This window comes from Equus asinus, chromosome 25, assembly GCF_041296235.1.
Source record: "Equus asinus isolate D_3611 breed Donkey chromosome 25, EquAss-T2T_v2, whole genome shotgun sequence".
NCBI lineage: Eukaryota > Metazoa > Chordata > Mammalia > Perissodactyla > Equidae > Equus > Equus asinus.
The window spans coordinates 21,338,581-21,361,440 of NC_091814.1; the positions used below are offsets into that span (position 1 = coordinate 21,338,581).

A 22,860-nucleotide genomic window follows, 5' to 3' on the forward strand; every position below is an offset into this window, starting at 1 on the left:
GGAAAGATGTTATAATGCAGGAGGTAGAGTCTTCAGAAGGGTTACACCTTAGTAGTGGACTAATCTCTAGATTAGTTCCAGAATAAAGGCTCCCCTAGAAGTACCATAAGAAAGCACATCCGAGAAGCTCAATGATTGCCCAAGCTGAAGAAACAAAGAAAACCACACCAAGTCATATGGTAATCAAAGTGCTGAAAACCAGTGATAAAAAGCTTGAAAGAGTCAGAGGAAAAAATATATACATTACATATGGAGGAGCAAAGATAGTTATGATAGTAGACTTCTCATCAGAAACGCTGCAAGTCAGAAGACAATGCAGTAGCATCTTTAAAGTACTGAAAGAAAGACACTGTCAACCAAGAATTTCAGATCGAGTGAAAATTTGTTCCAAAAATCAAGGCAAAGTGAAGTCTTGGACCAATAAAAGCCTAGAAAATTTATGGCTAGCAGACCTGCACTACAAGAAATATTAGAGGAAATATATAGAAGGAAAGTTATAAAGGTAAAGTTACCAATGGAGACAAAAGAATGAAGAACACAAATATGTGAGTAAATATTAAAGGATTTTTTCCTCATTTCTTAATCTCTTTCAAAGCTAATTTATTATTAAAGCCAAATTAATAACAATGCATGGTGGGCTTTAAAAGATATGTAAAATTAAAATGTGTGACATCACTGTACAAAGGATGAAAGGGGAGAAATAGAAACATGTTTAAGGCTCTTATTCTACACATGAAATGGTGAGATACTATATGAAGTTAGACTGTGGTAAGTTAAAGATCTATAGTTTAAAACCTAGAGCAGTGACTTAAATTTTTGTTCCTGGAATACCTTTATAATTTTTTCTAATTGCAGTAACATTGGATTATAACATTATATATCTTTCGGATGTACATCATAATATATTTCAAATTCTGTGTAGATTACATCATGTTCACCACCCAAAAACTAATTATAGTGCATCCCCACACATGTGAGCCTAATCACCCCTTTTGCCTCGCCGCCCCCCCCCCCACCGCCCCATGGAAACCACCAATCCATTCTCCGTTGCTATGTCCCTTTATAATTTTAAAAATTATTGAGGACCCCTAAAAGCTTTTGATTATATAGTGATATCTATTAATGGTTACCATATCAGAAATCAAAACAAAATTTTAAAACAAAATACACAAGTATATATTCCATTAACCATTGAAGCAATGGCATTATCACACATCATGTAGACTCCAGTAAAGTTCACTGTACACTTATGAATGAATGTGGGAAAGGCAAATAACATCTTAGCATCATTATGAAAACCACAAAACCACAAATAGAGAATCAGTATCCTACAATAAACATACCCACACACCCCACACAACTATAGCTAATAAACAACTATGGAGATAAAATGGAATCATAACAAATGCATAATTAATGCAAAGGAAGTAGAGACTGACAAAGAGAAAATAGCCATGATGCTAGATTTAAACAACCATTTTGATAATTGCTTTTTTTAAAAAATTGAGGTAACATTGGTTTATAACATTATATAAATTTCAGGTGTACATCATTATATTTCAATTTCTGTGTGGACTACATCATGTTAATCATCCAAAGACTAATTACCGTTCGTCACCATACATGTGTGCCCTTTTACTCCTTTCACCTTCCACCTTCCCCCTTCCCTTCTGGAAACCACCAATCTAATCTCTATATCTATATGTTTGTTTTAATCTTCCACATACAAATTAAATCATAAGGTATTTGGCTTTCTCTGTCTGACTTATTCCACTTAGCATAATACCTTCAAGGTCCACCCATGTTACTGCAAATGGCATTAAATTTAAATGCTGTAAACACTCATTAAAAGGGAGAGATTATCAAATTGCATAAAAGAAAAGCAAAGCCTAAGGATATGCTACCTATAAGAAATCTGCTTTAAATACAAAAAAAAAAAAAAAAAACAGAGTATAAACAAAAGGATAGAGACAGCTGGAGTGGCTAAATTAAAGTTGCACTAAGTAGCCTTTAGGGTATCACCAGGGATAAAGAGGACTAGGTTATAATGTTAAAGATTTAAATTCATCAAGAGGACATAACAAGTTTAAGTGTCTGTGCCGGCAATAACAGCTTCGAAATACATGAAACAGACTGATAGAACTGAAAGGAGAAATAAATAAAATCCACAGTTACATTTGGAGATTTCAAGGGGAGAAAAAAAAGACAGTCACTATAGTACTTAGGAACCCCAAATAAACATTTTTAGGTTTGAAATATTCTTGAAATCTGAATTGTTGCTCAGCAATCTGAATTTTAAACTATACTTTTTATAGCTGGACACTGGTTGGCAGCAATTTATTCCTGAATTAATAGAGGAAAAATCCCAATGTAATCTGCATTGCTTATACCATATCTGGCATATGATGTTAGATTCTGAAAACCATATTTAAGCAGTAAGGATTTTTGAAGATGGGAGACCAGAAGGAGGAGAGACATTAAGACTATACAAAGTAAGAAATTTAAGAAAATGTTGCTGTTTACCATAAAGACAATAAGACATTGGAAACCTAAGACACGTCTTCACAGATCCGGAAGTTCCTATGTGGGAAAAGGACCTGATTTGTTTTACGGGACTTTGTAATTCAAATTCTGAATTCTGTAACTTCTGTAGAAAACATATTGATTATTAAAATAAAAATATTTTACTTAAATAATTTTGGCTTTACAGAATACTAGAAATGACTGGCTTATGAGGTAAGGAGGTTCCTACTACTAGAATATACAAAGAACATTGTATAATCTTCTGTCAGAAATGCCCAAGGGGAATTTCTGTACTGGATGGAAAGGTGGGGTCAGATATCTTTAAATTCCCTTGAAGCCCTAAAATTGAACAAACTTCTTCCATAAGTTTGGCATAGTGATGATTGGGAAACCCAATCTGAATCTTACATACCTTCCTCTACCATTTTGTTTCCTCTCTCCGTTATCAATTGAATGCGTGGCTCATGGCTGGCAATGTCAGCCTGAATGACTTGGTGTCTGTTCAGAAGATTCTTGGAGGCAATCAAATCCTTGCCTACAGAGAAAAAAAAAAATTCAAGTTCTGGTATCGTTTTAGTGTTTGGAATAAGAAGAGACTATTCCCCTTCTTTATATCTCTTGGATCTTCGAGTTCTTCCCTTTGAGGTTCTAATGATTGAGTTGGCCACCTGAAATTTATACCATTTGTCTGAATTAATTCTGTTCAGCTTTGTTCTTCCTCTTGCCTCTTTGTACTAAGAAAATTTAATTAATTATTCTATAAAAGATAATGAATAAATCACTATTCTTGTTGGAAAATAGGTAGAAAGGTATGTAACTTTTCAGCTCAAATTTCCAAAATTGTGTAACCAATTTTCTTTCAGCATATTGTGGTGTAAAAAGCAGTATCTTCCACTTACTAGCTTCTATAGGTGTCAGAAAATTATTAAATTCTCTAAACTAGGTTTTTTCACCATGAAAATGGTACAATGTTATCTGTTCTGAAGATTTTTTTTTTGGTTATGATTAGAAATAACTTTAAAAAAGTGCCTCACTCATTGCTTAACATTAACAAGCACATAACAAAAACTACGGATTGTTAATTTCCTTCCCCATGGAGGATCCCCAGTTCCAGCTGTCTACTTCATCCTCCCTGTCTTCTATCCATGCTTTACCTCTCTTCTTTCCAAAATTTCCCTCCCTGGCTTCACACTATATGCCTCTCCAGAAATTCTTCATGCCAGTCCACCCTTCAAAGAGATCCTTTCCTTTCTAGGAAGTTTTTCCAGACTAGCATCTCCATTGTTATTATTGTTCAGCCCCTTATAGATGTTCCCAACATATGCGTATTGTTTGAATTATATTTATGTGCACTTTTTTTGTATTTCATTGCAAGTGTCCTGGCGCTGACAATGGTGAACTGATAGCTTCCAAATGAAGGAAAATTTGCACTTTATCCACTGCTTCAACATTTTTATCCTTGTAATAGCTCATATAGCTATAAAAGAGTCATTGACAATATAGACAAAAACACTTGGTACCTCAAACACTAACCATGGCTGCTCAGCCAACGACCTTGGCAATAAAAAAGTTAGAAGAAGTAGCAAAAAGCTGAGCATCCTAGCTCTTCCTAGAGGTGTTAAATTCATGATGCTGTTCATGTCTGGTTTTAGGAGGTAAACTTTTCACTATGAATTTTTAAAAAATCTTCTTATGGAAGACTGGCAAAGTTTTCATGAGTTGAGGGGAAAGAGCTGAGAGCAAACTTTTCCCCTCTCACTGCTGTATCTCAGACCTCTCAAACAATCTGCAGACCGTCATCTTCTCCTTACAGCTCAGCCTGCTCAGGCTGTACTAACCAAGGTAGGTGGAAGCTGCTGAGGGTTCAGTCTCTTGGATCCAGGCCTCCTCGTCCTCTGTGTCTCTGTAGATCTGATGCAGGAGGAGAAGGTCAATGAGTTTCTTCTTCCGGGTGGCCAGTGGCTCTTTCAGGCCTTCAAACTGGGACACCAGGGACTCCCGCATTTCCTGTATGTCCCCAACCTCAGGATGGCCTGTTTCTTCAAAATATGTTGCCAGGTCTTTAAGGGTGTTCACTTGATCCTGAGGGAGAAATAAAATGGGTGTCAGGAAATCCCATCATTTAGTAGAAAGAGGTGGGTGTTTGGTGGGGTGGGTCATGGGGAGAATCAGCTCGCATATGTAATATGTTAGGACTTCTAATCAAACAGAGTGAAATAGAGTGGGAGGAGTTGCTACATTGAGGACCACTTCATCAAACAAAGAGCTATTTATAGGAAAGTAGTTCTTAAACCATATTTCAAAAAGGACAAAATATTTGTAGAGCCAAAGAAATCATAAAAACCAGACTATAGAGCCTTAATTGTTTGGTAGTATTGATAAATTGTGGCCCCAAGGAAAACAGTGTGAGGCTTTTTCTTAGTTCCCCATCCACCTACTTTCTCTCTCTTTAAAATGAGCCTTAATTGTAAACAACCTGGATACTTCTGAGGCTTACATTTGTGGCATAGCAGGAACAATGCTTATGAGATGAAATGTAATGTTACAAAAACAAATGTCAGAATCTCAGAAAGAGAAATGCGAAGGCCCTGCCTGGCCCACTACCTAGTAGTGTGAATTTGAGTAAATCATAGCCCCCATTCAGGCTGTATCTAAGAAAGGAGGAATACAGAAACAGGATTTTGAAGGATCTTCCTGGAAATAAAATTTTAGCCACATTCCTATATGCTAAAATAGATACGAGATGTATTTCATCTTTATTAGTGAGGTCAACTATAACTGGTCTGGTAGAAGCACAGTAGAGATAAGATTTTTGTTTGTTTGTTTGGTTTGTTTTTTGGGGTATGAGGTGGTGGTACATAAGAAAAGTTCTTCAAGAGATAGATGAATAGAAGGCATAGGTTTTATTTATTCTATTTTGCTATCCAGTGTTCAACCTATAAAGGGTTTGATTTATCTCCTCTCAATTTGGAACAAACCATTGGCCATCAATGGCTTCTGAAAACATATACTCACTTCTCCATACAGAATTAAGGCTTCATAAAGAATTAAAATTAAAATCTCTCACTAAGGAACTGTTCTCATCTCTTAGGAGAAACACATTAACTTTGGAAAACATCATAGTGTAATAGAGTGAATTAAAACATCATAATTATCATTATCATTATGGATCCACTTTACTACTTGAAAATCTCTACTGTAGAGCAAGATGCCCTAGACTGAGGAGATAGAAGACGTGACTTCTATTCTTGGTTGCTAGTCAATTGCCATTTGATCTTGGGAAAGCTCTTTCACTTTTTTTGATCTTAGTTTCCTCATCTACATAATGAGGACTTTGGGCTACAGGATATTGAAGATCATTTCCACTGTCATATTCCATATTGAAAATTTCCTCTTTAAGCATTATATCTCAGCCTCTATCCCAAATAGGAGAATGAATTCTTGGTGATTTGCTGCCCTAACTCTCCCAGAGTAACATACTTCTATTACATGTTTACACAGGCTGTTCCTCTTCTTTGTATATTTTTGTTTACTTTTCACCATATCTCATCTTTTCCCTCCTTTGAAAATCATTGCAAACTCTCCTCCTCCACTTAGATTTAAAAGCTATCTTTATATGGTTTTCCAACCTCCAGCCTTTTACTTTATTTCAAGCCCCATCAAGCCATTCTTAGAGCTATATGAGTGACTGTGTTTGTTTTGCTTTTTCTGTTTTCTGTAGATTATTCTTTCTTCCCTATTTTACTCTGAGTGACCAAAGAACAGACATTATAAAACTGTATTTTAACAAGATAGATCAGTGGGAACTTCTAGGAAACAGCAGAATCATCTTTACATACAAGCTAGAATTCCTGGGATGAGAAATTGAGTGAAGTGAGAATAGATTTCCACTGAGTTCTCCAGATACTCACATACAGTGTCTATACTCTAGAAACCTATTGGATACAGTATTAATAAATAATAGTCTGATGGGATGTCAGGGGATAACCATAAAACTAAGAGCCTGGACATCTGCATCATAGTCCCAGCTCTGTTGCTAATTTTCTCTGTGACATCAGAGAAACCAGTTTACTTCTATGGGTTTCGATTTTCTTAGCTAAAAAAAAAAAAGGTAAGATTAAAGATATTTTCAAACTTTGAGTTGCAGAATGCCAGAACAAGAAGAGGCAATTTTATCCAAATCCTTATTTCACAGATAAGGATACAGAGTTAAAAAGGTGAAAAGACACATGAAAGATCACATAACTAGTCAGTAACAAGGCTATATATACAACCCAGGTTTCCAGATTGAGAATATGGAGTTACATTTGGAAGATTCAACAAAGTCTTATCAGCTATGGGCATCTGACAAAAGACATCAGGCACCCAGGAGAATGGTTGGATTAGAAGAGATATTGGGAAGAGACAGTTGACCAAGTAAAATTTTAAAATGTTTACTTTTGGTTTCTTGCTCTCTTTCTCTTTTAATAATACCTACTTATTACGAGTGTGCTCAGAGCATATACAAGTGTTTTAGCCTACAAGTGGCCAAAGAGCAAGCAACAAACCTGACGAACAGCCACAGCAGACTCCAGAAGCCCATGTTTCCTGAGGAGATTCTGTACATCTGCCAGGCCTTTCCCATAGTCCTCAGAGGAAGCCTGCCACTTAACCTCCATCAGCCAGTGCTTCAGATCTTCTGCATTATTTTCAAATTGCAGCAGCTTGTTGGCTTTCTCCAACTCAGTCCCTGGGAGAAGACACTAGGTATCAGACAGGTACCATAACTGCTTCTCATTGCACAATAATATAGCTTCCATCAACTTAAGGAGCAATATAACATTTTGACATTGCAGTGGGAAAATATACAACTGTCTCACGTTTGATTATGCAAAAAATCACCTTAAATTTGTAGAATTTAAATGGTATTTGTTTTTGAAAGTAGTAGTGCTCTCAAAACAAAGATAAACAATAAGTTTATTCCCTGATGAGGTATAGAGCTACTGCATTTTAACCATGTTAGGTATTTTCATATGTCACTTGCTACTCTCTTTGGAGACCTCCCTTTCAAAAGTATTCAAATCCAAACACTGCACTTTCCACGAGAAGTATCAAACTTTGAGTTGGCTCAATTTGAAATTTTGAAATGTCTTTTTATAAATGCCTTTCTCAGAACCCTGCTACCTCCCTTTTTTGTACCTGTCCTTCATCGCAAACCACACCACACCACATAATTTTCTCTTCCATAAAATGTCCTGATTATCCTCACTGTACTCAGCTAAATTCTTTATTCTATGGCTTTATAGAAATTATTTGCATTATTTATGTAAAGCAATTATTTCTATCTCCTGATAGTGGAGAGTAGCTGCAACTTATTGTTATAGCCAAATTGGAATTTTTTCCTAAACCAAAAATCAGGGTGACATTCAACAAAATCAGTACTATGTACCTCTTCTGTAACCAAGGCAGAGTCTTGTCTATAGATGATGCTCATAACAAGGGGAATATTCACAGGGGAACCTCATTATTTGTGTCAACTATGACAATTGATTAATTTTGCACAGGAAGATGGAAGGTTACTTGTAAGTAGAGACTGTTTAAGCAGACAGGTGGGAATTTTTTTTTAAGAGCTTACAGCAGAGGCTGAACACTTTCAGACAGGTGACAAAAGCAACAAGTCATCAAGCCCTATTTATAAGAATGAAATATTGTAGGAACATCATATGTGGCATTGACAATCTTTTAATGTCTAATTTAATAACCTAGGTCATAAGATCTTGTCTCATCTTTAGAACCAATATATATAAAATCTAATTTAAGGAAACTAGTTTTAGGTGCATAGGCAATACTGAAGTCATGGTTCCTGAATATTTATTCAAGAGAAAGAAGAAAAAGTGGGAGAAGAGTGAAGAAAACAAAAGGAATTTCCCTTAAAAATTCTACATACATGAAGAAAACATAAAATTGTATAAATATATAGTGGGATAAATTTAGATTGGATTTCAAAAACTTCTTGACCAATAGGGGAAGCAAATGAGTAGCATCTCCTCTCATAGAGGTCGCCAGGTAAATTCGAGGTGGTAAAAGATGAAAACAGTAGGTTTCAGAATTTAGGAAGTAACTTTTCACCCAAACCTCTGCTTCTAACCTCTCTGTGCTGTAGCCTGCAGCAATTTCTCCCAGAGGCTGGCAACTTCACTCACACGAGCGGCTGCAGTGTCAGAGGCATAGTGATTATCCTCAATCATTTTCTGGACAGTCATTTTTAGGTTATTGAGCAGAATCTCATTAGCTGCCAGTTCTTCTTCAAAGGCTTGTTGCTTTTGTACCTGGCTCTTCAAGTTCTGTATATCCTGAGACAAGACAAAAAATAAAAGGAAACCAGAAAATGGGGCAGAAATTTTGAGAATGGGGGTTACTTCTCACTGTAAATATAACTGTACTAAGAAGAGAAAACAAGCAAGACCCGTCCTGGTCCAAGTACAGAGCTAGAGAATGCTTAGGAAACTCTTGTGACCAATCCCTCCTTCTCTACACGTGGCGAACTTGGCTAATCAATCCCTGCTTTTATTTCTACAGAACCTAGATCTTTACTCAAGATCATTTTGAATATGACACTCCATGCAAATATTAACAATCAATCAGATCTGTCACAAAAGATGAACTTTTTTTCTATCCCTGCCCTAGTACATGAACCATCCGTTCATTGGCTCCAAAGAGAGAAGATCTGTTTACCCTGTATACACTGGAACCATAACTCCTCTAAAGAACACTAACACATATTACCAAGTTTCACAGAATGAAAGGTACAGATAAGATGCTCAGAATTCTATAAAGATATAAGACCAAAGAGATCAGAGGTATACATTTAAGACTACATGAGATTTAGAAAAGTGAATATTGTGAATAGATATTGGCCTAGAAACCAAGAGACTAATTCTAGCCCTGACTGTAAATGTGAAAGCTTGTGAGTATATATATGTGTGAAATAATAGTTTATATGATATAATATTCGTGAGTAAAAAACATCTGTTTTACACAACCGTAGGGTAGAGAAATCTATGGCTCAGAGGTAATTCAGGAATTTCCCAAAGTCACATAACCTAAAACTGAAGAGGGAGAGAATTCAAGCCCAGGGTCACCTTCTCCAGAATTTGTGATTCTAAAACTGATGTTAAACTGCCTTCTAAATAACTGGATAACTTTGGGCAATTCACTTTCCATTTAAAATCTCTGATTTCCTCATCTATAAAATAAGGAGTTGTTCCCTTCTAGCAACAAAACTGTATGTCTATATTATACCAAACTCTTAGGTTACTTTTAAGTTCACAGTAGATTTCAGTAAACTTGAATGCACATTGGGCTTAGATACAATATTTTCCTACTATAAGGGTGCAGAGGGGAGCAGAAGAGGTGATCCAGGGACAGTAAGCAGCTAAATGAGGAGCAGTCCCTTCCTTCCACCATTCTGTTAAGAACCATTAGAAATTGTACCAGAGAAAAGGGGTGAGAGGCAGCAGCATATGTGGAAACAAGAAACTAGATTCTTGGCTTTTAGCTAGATATATAACCTTAAGGGAGTCATTGCCCTTCTCTGAGACTCTGTCTGCTCATCTGTAAAATGAGGTTCACTAGCTGAACCTTATCATCATTTCAGCTTCAAGACTCTAATTCCATGAAACATAAGTCCAATGAATATGTCCAGGGTCTGAAAATCCTCCTACTTTGTATTCTTCATCATCTGCCAACTTTTTCTTCTTGTTGATCCAGTTCTTTAGGTCATCTGAGTCCTGATACATCTGCTGCAGAAGCAAAGACTCCTTCAGCAATCTGCGTCGAACAGCAGCCCTGTCACGTAGGACATCCCGCCGAACCAACAGCTGCAAAAACCATGAACAAACTCACTGTCAGCAAAACCAAATATGGACAAATGAGATTTACCGCCCACCTTTATCACCGTCAACCCAACAGTTTCTATGACCCCAGTGCACAGGTAGATGCACATTTGGTACCTTGAACATACCTGGTCACGGATAGAAGCGATGTTCTCTGAATCATAATGCTTATTATCAATCAGTTTGGTTGCAGTCTTGTCTAAGGTCTGAAAAAACAACCAGAGTGATTTTCCCTCAGCGGCCACTGAATAAGTGGATACAGTTTAGCTAGCTATTTAAAGAGCGAGCATAGCAATATGGGAGAGCTTCCCACATTGCAAAGAGCACAAGTTTCAGGATCAGAAGATCTATGTCCTAGTTCTGATTTCTATTATAAATTGTATTTCAAAACATATATCTCAGGGAAGTTAATTACCCTCTCCATGCCACAATATTTTTAAAATCTAGGTTATGGTAAGTGAATTTTAATGTGACTGAAAGATGAGTATTGGATCGTCTCTTAAATTTACAAGAGGAAGCACTCTCAATATAGCCATGTTCAGTTGCCAGTCTATTTACCTATCTATCCATCATATATTTTATATATATATATATATATATATATATATATGTATATATATACACATTTATATCTCTAGCTGCACAGGGAGAGGAGTCAGAAATTGTAGAGGTGAATTTCCACTCATCTTCATTTATGAACTCCTAAAATTGCTAGAGCTCAGGATGGATTAGCTGATTGAGAATAGGAAAATGATCTAAAATAAATTATAGCATTTTATAAACAAGACACTGTTTGCTTTTACCAATGAGAGTCATCAGAACAATCCTATGGATTGATAAGGACCGTATTAAGCTCTGTATGACTGAGGATTAACAGAGAAGACTGGGAATCTTATTGTTTTTGTTGTTGTTGCTGGTGGTGATAGTATATGTGTGTGTGAGCTTAAAGCCAGCACCATCCTGGAAGACAGTCAAAGACAGAGTATATTGGACCAAAAAAGTCTTCCTCACCCTTCTCTGAGCCCTGCATATACATTGACCAGTTTCTGGGACATTGTAAATTATAGTTCACAGGAAAACTGTAGTAGAGTTAGATTAGAAACACAAAGATGAAGATATACTTATACAGGAATAGAATAGATATTACTTAGATATCTAGATATTACTAGAGAAAACTAAAAAGACGTTACTGGAGAAGAAAACACTAAAAAAGTAAATTTCAAACATTTTTAACTTTTAAGTAGTGATTCTATGTCAGATATGGATTCAATAGTTTCTACTTACATTGCATAAAAAAGACAATCACACACTTCATTAGACAATATAAATGGCTTGAACTATTTAAAAACTTTCTAAACATGCTTGGTTGAATAAGAGATGTGGTGATAAAAATGGGTATGATTATTTTTCCTGATATCTTCTCTTTTAAGGATAATTCTCATGTAATGTCTGATAGTTATCAGTGATTCTACCTAAGGATAGGTATTGTATGAGATGATATATACAAACATTAAGTCAATGCCCCAACCAGGGCCCATTTCTTACTGTGATCTTCTCCTCCTGGGCAGTAAAGGCTTCCTCGAAGTCATCATGCTTCTGAAGAAGGGCTTCTACACTGCCCAAGGAGTTTCCCAGGTCCTCGTTTTCCAGGAAAGCCTATAGAAGACAGAAACATATAGCTCAGCTGTGCCTCAATGGTGAGAAACATTCCCTTTGGAATATCTCTGAGACAAGGACTACAAAAGGAGGTGAGGGGGTTGGAGAGCAAGATGGGAATTAACACGAAGTAATGTAGTAAGTAGAGACTAATATCAAATATCAGGACATTCAGACTTCCTTCCCAGTCCTCTCATAAACTTTATCACATTTGTCCACATAGAATTCTCCCAACCAATCTAGATACCAGTCTGAGATCTCAAAGCTGCCTTGAGAAGACCGATCACCTCCTCCAGGAAATCTCTGGTTAATTCTGCCTGACTCATCACAAATTTCTCTCTCTGACTCCTTTTGCAAAATACTTTTCTTTGTGTTCAGTTGAGGTTAAAGCCACTCTGCTATGTATTTAGGTAGGTTTTCTATACATTTGTCCATGAGGGAATTCTGGAACCTTACAGAGAGGGTCAACCTTTTCTTCTCCTTGTGGATCACTCTCCAGTTCCCGGGAACTGCTTCAGACCACAGAAGTGCTTCTGAGGGTGCTGATAGTAGTCATAGTGGTAACGAGGAATGGGAGAAATGATTTTGGAGGCTTGCTGAGCCCCTCCTGTTACCTCTTGTCTACTCATCCAACTGTCCACTTGCTCACTGTCACGGTAGAAGAGGTGCAAGTCCAAGCACTGCTCATACTGATGCTGACGCTTGTCCCACAGTTCCAACAGTGCGGCCCACTGATTGGCAAGTTCTGTCATCTTTAGAAGAAAGAGATAATGTATTGAGAAGATATTTAATGAATTTATTTTATCCTACATTTACTGGGCATCTAGTAAATGCAAGGTCTTTTGAAGGATACAAAAAGTGAACAGGAAATAGGCTTTTCTCTTAAGGCTCCAACCTTTAAGCAAATAACTGTAGTCTAGGAAAAATGGAATAAATACCATAAAAGAGGTACAACACACTTAATATGTATAAATAAACAAGAAAAGATTAATTCTGATTGGAAGAATCAGGGAGAAGAAGCATAGGATGTATCATATCAAACAGATTTAAAGGGCAGGGAGGGGGGATCAGGATTACAGGAAGACAGAAAGCCATGAGCAAATAATTACTCTAAATAGTTGTTAGATTACACAAAGTGCTACAGAGTAAAGTGCAGTATCTAAAAAGGGTGGACATTTGGTGAAGTTCAAGTTCTAGAGTAGTTAAAATATCAGACTGATAAATTTGCATTCTTCTCTGAAAGCAAATAAGAACCATCAAGAAAAAAGTGTCATTCTCACTTGTAAAAGCTTTTGTTTCTGCCCGAGCATCTGCCCAAGAAATTCCATCTTATTAACACATATGCTGTATTAACTCTATCAAAAAGAGCACAAATTCTCAGAATCCCAAGACAACAGATAAATTTTTAAGGACTTAGGGTCCTGCTATTCCTTTGGCAGAAAATTGTTAGTAACAGAAATCCATAATATAATGTTCCCATAGAGTTCTGGGGGGAATTCAAAATATGGTCACCTCAATCTCATCCATCATAGTGCTTAAGGCTGAGCTTGGAGTCTAATGAAATGCAAAGAGCCTGCAAATCTTATTTTAATTATTATCCCAGGGAGTTCCTGTGACTCTGTGATTGGAGCAAAATCTCTCTGGGTCAGGGGGTTGAGAGGAGCCCCTGTGATCCAGGAGATTAGCGTAATGGCTAACCTGATTCTTCCATCAATGGAATTCTGAGTGTTTAAAGCTTTCTTGTTATTTAATGTAAATTTGAGACACACAGATATAGGAAAATCAGTTTGATCTGAGGTTGTATGGAGGAGAAAAGAAAAGGCACAGGTGCCAACCATGTGCCAGGCACTGTGCTAGCACCTTAGGGAACCCAAAGATGAATAAGGTGCAGTCCTCATAGAATTTACACTCTAGAGATAAGCATTGGAAAGTGATAAAGTGGAGCATATGTGACAAGGCAAGATGGTATGGAAGTTTCTTATTAGGTAGAAGGTATCAAGATGAAAGTAGGTAGGTTTGTGAAATGAAAGCTCAGACATAAGGAAGCACACAGCATGTCCTGAGAATTTCAAATGACTCAATTTAGCTAAAGCAATTTGAGAAGGAAGCAGTGTGAAATTTAGGCCCATATTATTAACACGTTTACATGACTTCTATCTTCTTCCCATTCAGAGATTATCATATTATTATGAGATTAAGTGGGGGCTAAATAGCTATCAAAATTTCATGAAATTTGTTAAACTACATTACCTTTTCCTGAACTTCCACAGAGGCTTCATGATTTACATCCAACAGGGCTTGACCAGTCTCATCAGCGGATTGAAATCGGTCATCGTAAGAGTCAATCTCATGCTGTGGCCGGAAGACAAAATATCTTAAAATGCAGCAAGAAACCTTCCAATATTCTCGGCATTGAGTCAGGGCACCTCCCTTTTCCTCCTACTGGGGAGGCCTTTCCTGTCTACCTTGTGCTGCTGATGCCTGTCTAGCAGGGCTTCCCCACCAGCCACATCTGTGGGCAGCTCATCAGCATTGATCAGAGTGGTCTTCTCCTTCATCCAGCCTGAGAGCTCATCATAGTCAGATAAGAACCGCTGGTACCTGAGGGAAAGGTAAAGTAAAGGACAGGAAGGAGAAAGTAGACGTAAATGGACTTTGAACAAAAAGTCAGGGTTGGGTTGAGCTAAGATCATTGCTCCCATTTCCCTGATCTGCCTCCAGTTCTGTTAGTGGCACAGGTTGCAAGGCCTTCACTTGGGGTTGTCTATTCCTTGAGTAGATGTGTCATTGTGTGATGAGGCACATGGGCATTGCATTTCCAACATCACGAGATCACACCTATCCAAGAGGCACATAAGGTGGAGTAAAATATTCTTAAAGAGGCCAATAAATAAGCAAATAATAGATAAATAACAGGAAGCACCTTGTGAGGAGGGGGCCTAGAGTTAGGATTAGGAGCCCTCATATATCTTAGTTCACCCTAAACTCTTTCAGTAAAAAACAAAAACCACTAAAATGGTTACCTATTCAAAAATTAAATGCTCATCATTTAATTTTAAATCATAACAATGAGATAGATAAATAATGTTTTCTGGTAATTTAACGACTAATTCTGAAAATTGACCACTGACATGACACCCAGTTTTTTGGCAAGCTAACCCACATTCAGGAAAAAATTCTAGATTTTTTAATTACTATTTTATTTTTTATTTTTTTATTTTTTTGATGAGGAAGATCTGCCCTGAGCTAACATCCATCACCATTTTTCATCTTTTTTTTTGTTTGAGGAAGATTAGCCATGAGCTAATATCTGTGCCAATCTTCCTCTATTCTGCATGTGGGTCATACCAAAGCATGGCCAATGAGTGGTGTAGGTCCATGTCCAGGATCCAAACCCACAAATTCAGGCAGCTGAAGTGAGGCGTGCTGAACCCAACCACTGCGCCATGGGGCCTGCCCCTCTAGATTTATTTTCATGCTCTTCAGCTTAGAAATTGAAATTCATTTCAGTTAGAGTCAGGATTTTGACATTTCTCAAGCTGCTTTTCCAGCTCCATGGGCCACTTCATAGCCTCCTACAACTATACAAACAGAGGAGGACAGAAGGAGTGCAAGAGAGGGGAGTCATCATGCTGAACATTATATCAGCTTGCAAAGGACTTCCCTTGGCAAATTAAATCTTCTTTTGCCTCTACTGAGCAAGCAGGAGGGCTAAATCTCTCATTGTTTTACTTCTTTCACTCTTTTATTTCTGCTTTTTGTATTGTACCTGGACCCTGTAGAGATAAGTAGAGCAATAGAGAGGAGGGTTTTCCCACCCGTAAGAAGCCTGCAGTTTTGCAAATCTGTTGGTATCCAAGGCCTGAATGTTCTTCCAGGAGGAGACCAGATCCTCTGTCATCTGCTTGATCTGAGGTGCATCCGAAGGATGAGAAAGCTTAAGCTTCTCTGCTTTGGCATATAACTCTTTCACCTTTGGGACAAAACAAAAACCTAGTGGGAAATCCAAGCACTCAGAATCCTCCTGGCAAAGTTTCATGGGAGGGATGTAACAAAAAAATCATATGAATAATAGTAATACATCAATGAATTAATAGTGACATATTTCAATTAATATACTAATGCACTATATTAATAATAAAAATTTACTGAGCACTTTTTTGTCTCTTATTGTGCTAAGCACTTCACATGCATTTTCTTGTTTTATAATCTTCCTTTCATAATAAAATAAATTATAATTTATTTTATAGAGCTCCTTCGCTACCCTCTATACAATTTCTGTAAATATTATTGTAGGAATCAGAAAGAAATTTCTACCCAGGAAAATTTCTGCCAAGAAAGTTCCATTAGTGCCAGACCATTTTGAGTACAATAGGGCAAAAATATGAGTGAATATGAGTGACTTTCCACGTTTACTATTAGTCCTTTCATTATACTCAACTATAATCAGGTGTTATCTAGAATTTAGTATTTCATCTCCATTACTCATCAAATCACGAGATTTTATTTTAGATTATTAGAAAAAAAGACAAAAGGTTAAAAAAAATGAGCCAGAATTAAAGAAGAAATAGAATGGTGGAAGAGTTTTCAGAAACTGGACTCAGGAACAGAGCTATGGTTAAAGCACAGCAAGTGGGGATCTGCCACTGTAGACACTCAGGAATAATTTGCTTAAGTTCTGGTTAAAACTGTGAGGAGAAAAAGTTAGGATTGGAATCATTCAATAATACAAGCTTGCTCCAGGTTCTAGTATGCCTATGTCTGCCCCTCTAAGTATCAGAACTGGGTTTTTCCAGGTTTCAGAAGAGAACCCAAAGGTGGGTTTAGTAAGCTCCATGTTTACTATAAAAGGGGAAGAAGAAATATCTTCCGTTATCTACTGAGTGGAGGAAAAAAAGCAGGATTCACCTGCAACAGAAGAAAATATGATTAGATGAAAGGAAATATTCTCTGGCCACAGAGTATGGAGTGAGAGTAGCAAACCATTCTTGGAGGTATCTTTTTTTTTTTTTAATCATAAAATACATTACAAAAAACACAATATTTTCTGAAATATTTAAATAAAAGTAATTCAAATAAAAATAAGAGATATCCAATATCCACATACGAGTTATGAACTAGAAGGAGGAGGTATATTCAAGGGCCACAGAATTTCTCCTTCATTGAAAAGTGAATTTACTGTGTCCTCTGGAGGCAAGATGACCACTAAATGCTTCCTCTAGCTCAAAGGGCTAGCCATTCCTCCAAAAGTACTTACCTTGTCATCCATGACTGCGAGGTTCCTCTTAAGTGTCTTGTGGCTGTGAAACAGTGCCTCTGAGCTGACAAGATCTTTGCCATAGTCTTCAGAGGTAAGCTGAGGCTCCTTCTCCTTGGTCCACAGGATGGCTTCAGTCACATCCCTGGCAGATATCCACATGAGCTCCAACAAAAGAAGATGCCAGGCATTGCAGGGCAAACAGAGCACATGGCAAGGACCACTCTACCTCACCCAGTTAGCAATTACCATGTATTCCTACACACTAATAAAAGGTAATGTAAAGAATTCTTGCTTTTAACTGTTTCCATTGAGATGTAGGGACCCAGGCATCCTGACTATTGAGCCTCCAGATATACTTCCCATGTCAGGGTCAGCTCTCCATGCATGTCTTTCTTCCCAACTCCACCTTCCATCCCATCCAATTCTTAATCTGCTTTCTTTGTCTCTGAAGAGCTTCCATCACTAATTCACTAGTGTTATTTTTATTGCTTTGAGATCCATTTGCCACAAACTTGGCTTTATGGTGGGTGTCAGTTTTCTTAACTATTCTCTCCATTGCTATCTTAAAGGCAAGCACATGATCTTCTTTGTTTTGAGATATTGGCCAAGGATTGCTAACAGTAGACACAGGCTAACACAAATAACAAACATGGTGCTGTTGCAGAGCTTCCTATACTGTGGTGGCAAGATTCATACCTTTTGAATCGCTGGAAGTCTGTAGCATCGGACAGTGTTTTCTGTCGCTTGAGAGCCAGACTGTAGAGACGTTCCCAGGCAGTATTCACCTCATCCTGCTTTTGCTTAATCAAAGTCAGCTTAGGATGGTTCTCCTGTGGGAGGAAAGCAGTGCTGGAATTATACAAAGATGAGATTATTCCAAAAATCATTTAAACCCTTCTCATTTCATATTGGTTCATACTTTATCAGAAGTGGAGAACGACCATTTAGCCAGATACTGACCTTCTCCTTAGCCTTGTTCCCTAGCTCTAACCTGATCCACATTACCAAAATCTAGGAAGCCAATCTTCCAGATATTGTTTTTTGCCCACAGCACTGGACTAACCTACTAACACAGGTTGCCCAACCACGTGGTTATTTTCACAACTCCACCTTGTTGATGCCTGCTAAATCCCCTGAAAATCCTAGAAACCAAAGAACAGAAGAGAAAATTCCTTTTGTGAAATATGACTGAATTTTCCAAAACTCCTGTATGGTGGTTCTTAACTCTTTTGGGTCCTGACATCTTTGAGAATCCAATGAAAGCTATTTCTCTCTTCTCAGAGTTGTATACACATGAATACATATATAATTTTGCAGAAAATTTCACACCTTCTTGCAAACTATCTGAAGCAATGAGATTTATGAATACTAGATTAAGCTAGCAACATCAACTTATTTTGATACTTGCCAATTTTGAGTAGTCCCCATATGCCAAAGTCCCTGTTTATTTTCAGTTCCATTCCCATTCCAAAGCCTCTTCAGACAGAATTTTCTACGTTCTCCTTCCTGAGTGTATGGCCCTTTCCATTGTAGCTGTGTGGGCCCAACTCCAAAAGAACAGACAATACACCCTGTATTGTTTTAATACTTCCTATGGTAGATTAGAAAATGCGGTCACATTATTTTGCCACAAGGTCCTCTTTTCAAGAGGTGAAGTTTATTTCCTCACTTTGGATTCAGGTTGGCCTGTAACTTGCTTACCAATAGCATACAGCGGAAATGATATTCCCTGAGCCCCAGCACTTAGACCTCAGGAGGATTTTCAGCTTCTATTCTCACCTTCTTGGAACACTGACACATAAAGGAGCATGGTTTACTGAAAAATGAGAGGCCATGTGGACAAAGGCTTCCTTATCCTTGCCAAGGCCCCAGACATGGGAGCAAGGCCATTTTGGCTCCTCCACCTGAACTGAGCCAACAATAAATGCAGCCACTTAAGAATACCAGGTGAGGTCTGGAGAACTGTCCAGCTGAGCAGCTGAGTCACTGAATCATGAATCAGTGAGTCTGACTCAATCAGAAGCAAATAACGTTTGGTATTTTAAGTTTCGTGGCAGTTTGGTACGTAGTAATACATAACCAAAAAATCTCCACAATAAGAGAAAGGTGTTGGAGGGAGAACATTTAAGGACTGTTGGAAATGTGGCCTGGAAAAAAATTGAGAAACAGGTTACTTTTCCTACTCCAGTAGCCATTTATCCTGTAATCTTGTTTTTTTTTTTTTTTTTTTAACACAGACAGATCATTCCCATTATAGAGCTGCAATGACAAAGAAATCATAAATGGAAAAATATAATAACCAACTGCTGGAGTTCCATGTTCCTTTATATACATGCAAAATCAGACAGGCTTCCCAGTTTTCTTGCATATACTAGGGTAATTATTCACACATTGAGTATTTATCTGCTTAGATATTGAAAACTTATTTAAGAATTCTCTTAAGTCTATGAAGGTAAATCTGCCTCCTTTCCCTCCCACCTCACAAAAAATCATGTATCATATCATATATATCATAATAGCCCACCATTATTTCATATTCTTCACTACTTTATTATGGTTCTTCTTCATGAAGAAAGAGTGTTGCATAAGCATGAGTAATTAGTCTACTGCACAGTGCAGGAGTTATCTTATTGTGGATTTACTTCCTCCACACATGCACACACACACATACCACTCACACCTCTGTATCCATGGGCTGGCAAGGGATGAATCCAGAGAGAAGAAACTGCTCTGGGCATGTTACTCCAGGGACTTGAATCCCTCTGTTTTCTCACAATGTCCTATAACTTTCATGTCGCTCCTACTAATGGCCAGAAGTTACTCTTGAAGATCATACTCTTTCCCTAGAATGACTCTTTTGTTCCCCACCTCACCTCAGCACACTCATTGGCATATTGGTTCACTGCATCCACTCTCCTCTTTCGAGCTGTTAGGTCCCCTTGGAACTCTTCAAACTTCCTATGCAGAATCTCTGTGTGCTCCCAATCCTCACCCAGCTCCACGGATGTCACAATAGCTTCCTGTAGACACAGAAAATTTTATTGAGTCACCAGCAAACATTTAGGAATTGCTGCAGGTCAAATGCCCAAAATCCTTGCCTACATTCCCAGGATAACCTGGAAGGAGATACTGGTGGAGCCTGGGAGAATCCCTTCAGGAGAAAGCCAGAATCAGGAGTACATTTCCTGAGGTGACACCGTAGCCCAAAGGACAGTGTTCTTTGTGGTAACCCTTCAGAAAGACCAGGGGCATTGTTGGTCCCAGCCCATGGAAGGACCCTTTTACATTTTGGAAGATAAAACATACATTTGAAACATAAAAGTGAATTTGTCCTGGTTCTACTCAATTCAACATACTGAATAACTACAAAAGCACTGTGCTAAGCACTTGCTTGTGTAAATCTTCAGTCCTAACTATAATATTGCTCTATCTATTTGGAAAAATGGAAAACTCCACAGTTATAGGCACTGAGATATAAGGTTCTAGGTAAAGTGCTGGCAATATCCTCAGCCTGGACCCATGATAAGAGCAAAAATCTAGGAGAAGGAATTAAGGATCATGGACAGTAGAAAAGAGACAAGACTAGATCATCTTTCAATGCACAGTTTCTGCATAAGTCCTGCCTTCTCTATATTCAGGTCCATACATTTAGACTTATGCCTCACATCTGACAAACAATGTTAATAACTCCCAAAGTACTCCTAAATCTCTCAAAATTCCTCCATCTTTCAAGGAACAAAGTCCAGGAACAGATACACTGACTTCTTTATGAATAGTCTGCATTAAGTTTACATGGATGCCTAGGACACAGAGGTAGGAAGTCTTGTATGTCCCCATACCTTGTCTGCAATCCACTCCAAGATGTCAGCACACTCTTGTAAGTACTGGTGGAACTTCAGGGCCTGCAGCAGCAGGATACCCTTCTCCTGAGTCAGCTCTAACAACAGGTCCCACAGATGGCGCAGTTCGTCCAGATGTTTCTGTGGGGAGGAGAAACAAAACCACTCAGTCACAGAGAATGTGGAGCAAGTGCAGACTCAGAGACTTGTATAGGGAGGGACCTGGATAAAAATGTCTCCTCCCATTCATGTGTGCATTAATTCCTCAACAAATATTTAAAGGAGGAAATAGGATTTGTATGGAAATAGCTATTAAACCCAGCCATATATTATCTTTCATAAGATAAAACTTTTTAGCAATGCTTTGGGGTTTTAGAGGATGAAGTGATTACAAACAATAAGACAAGATAAAGTAAGTATTTGTGGAAGAATGCTCATTTTAACTGAACCTTGAGGAACAGATAGAATTTTGATAGGTAGATGATGAGCAGAGGTGTTCTAAGCCCTGGCAAAGTCACATAAGAAACAGCACGAACTGTTTTCCAGAAAGTATAAGAGCTACAATTTTTCGGGCTTATAAAGGGAATCAGCAGTACCAAAGCAATAAGAGGATTTTGAGACTATATAGTTGAGGGCTTTGATGCCAGGTTAGCTTGAAGATCCTGTAGTACATATCTTGTAAAATTGAAGTTGTTGTCTATGTCATGTCTTCAAGAACCTTGTATCTTTCAACTACTCGATTGCTCAAGGTAGCATGTAGACCACATTTTTCTCTGAATCCTGCACAATACAATCTGACATAGCCCCAGTGATTCTGACGGATGTGAAGATGTTTCAAACATTTTTCAAATATTTTAATTAAAGTAGGGAATTCGTGGCACAAAAAAACTGCAAATAATACAAAAATGATTTCTATCTTATATCAAGAAATAAGTTTTGAGATTTTCTTGTTAGAGATTCCTCTTTCTAATAAGGTTTTATTCTAGTTAAAGTCTATATTCCTTGACCATATTTTGTTGACAGTAAAATGGGATAGAATTTGTATGCTAAATACAGAAAGACCATTCTCAATTTTTGAACATGTAATACAAATTTGTTTTAACAATTAAAAAACTAAACAGTAAAACATTCACTCTTACAAAAAAGATCCTGAGTTGGCTATATCAACAAAAACATATTGGAAGCATACATAGATTAAGTCAGAAAAGAGCTGATACATTAATAATGTGCTCCAAAGTGGTGGTGATCTTTAGTGTTCAGGGAGGACTTTCTGAAGACGAATGATTTTAAGAGTTTTTCAACCATGAAGGTTTGGAGAATTATGATAGTGGTTATAGCATTGGGCTGTGAAGAGAACGAGGCATCATAGACAAAGGGAGAAAGATTTCAGAGAAAATTCATATGGGAGAGCATCCCTTGTTTGAAGAGTTTAAGGGACAAGGAATCTGAAGTCATACAAATAATTAGAAAGGTCATTTGGGAAGCCAATTCATCTGGGACATGTAGAACCAGGTTGAAGTGGGCTTGATCTTGAGCCAATTTATCCTGCATGGCATAAAGAGGAATGTGATGCCATCACAGACAGCTTTTGTATCATAGCTCTTCTCCCCACCCCAAGGGACACAATGACATTCCATCATTTTTCCTGCCCCAATCCCAGTAGAAGATAAGAGGCAGAAGCCCTTATTCTAAGCCAACTACATCAAGG

At 37.7% G+C, this 22,860-nt stretch overlaps 1 protein-coding gene across 1 annotated transcript in view; it reads right to left on the reverse strand.

Annotated features, from left to right (window-relative positions):
* The window catches only part of SPTA1 (spectrin alpha, erythrocytic 1), a 64,040-nt gene that overhangs the window by 39,619 nt on the left and 1,561 nt on the right, over positions 1-22,860 (reverse strand). Inside the window, exons 3-17 of the mRNA XM_070497247.1 lie at positions 21,153-21,293; positions 20,187-20,333; positions 18,010-18,143; positions 17,311-17,455; positions 15,872-16,026; positions 14,519-14,654; positions 14,304-14,405; positions 12,668-12,805; positions 11,943-12,053; positions 10,526-10,603; positions 10,227-10,382; positions 8,651-8,855; positions 7,071-7,252; positions 4,362-4,605; positions 2,936-3,058 (exon numbers count right to left, since the gene is read on the reverse strand). Of these exons, the coding sequence (XP_070353348.1) occupies positions 2,936-3,058; positions 4,362-4,605; positions 7,071-7,252; positions 8,651-8,855; positions 10,227-10,382; positions 10,526-10,603; positions 11,943-12,053; positions 12,668-12,805; positions 14,304-14,405; positions 14,519-14,654; positions 15,872-16,026; positions 17,311-17,455; positions 18,010-18,143; positions 20,187-20,333; positions 21,153-21,293 (2,197 nt within the window). The remainder of the gene's footprint in view (positions 1-2,935; positions 3,059-4,361; positions 4,606-7,070; positions 7,253-8,650; positions 8,856-10,226; positions 10,383-10,525; positions 10,604-11,942; positions 12,054-12,667; positions 12,806-14,303; positions 14,406-14,518; positions 14,655-15,871; positions 16,027-17,310; positions 17,456-18,009; positions 18,144-20,186; positions 20,334-21,152; positions 21,294-22,860) is intronic.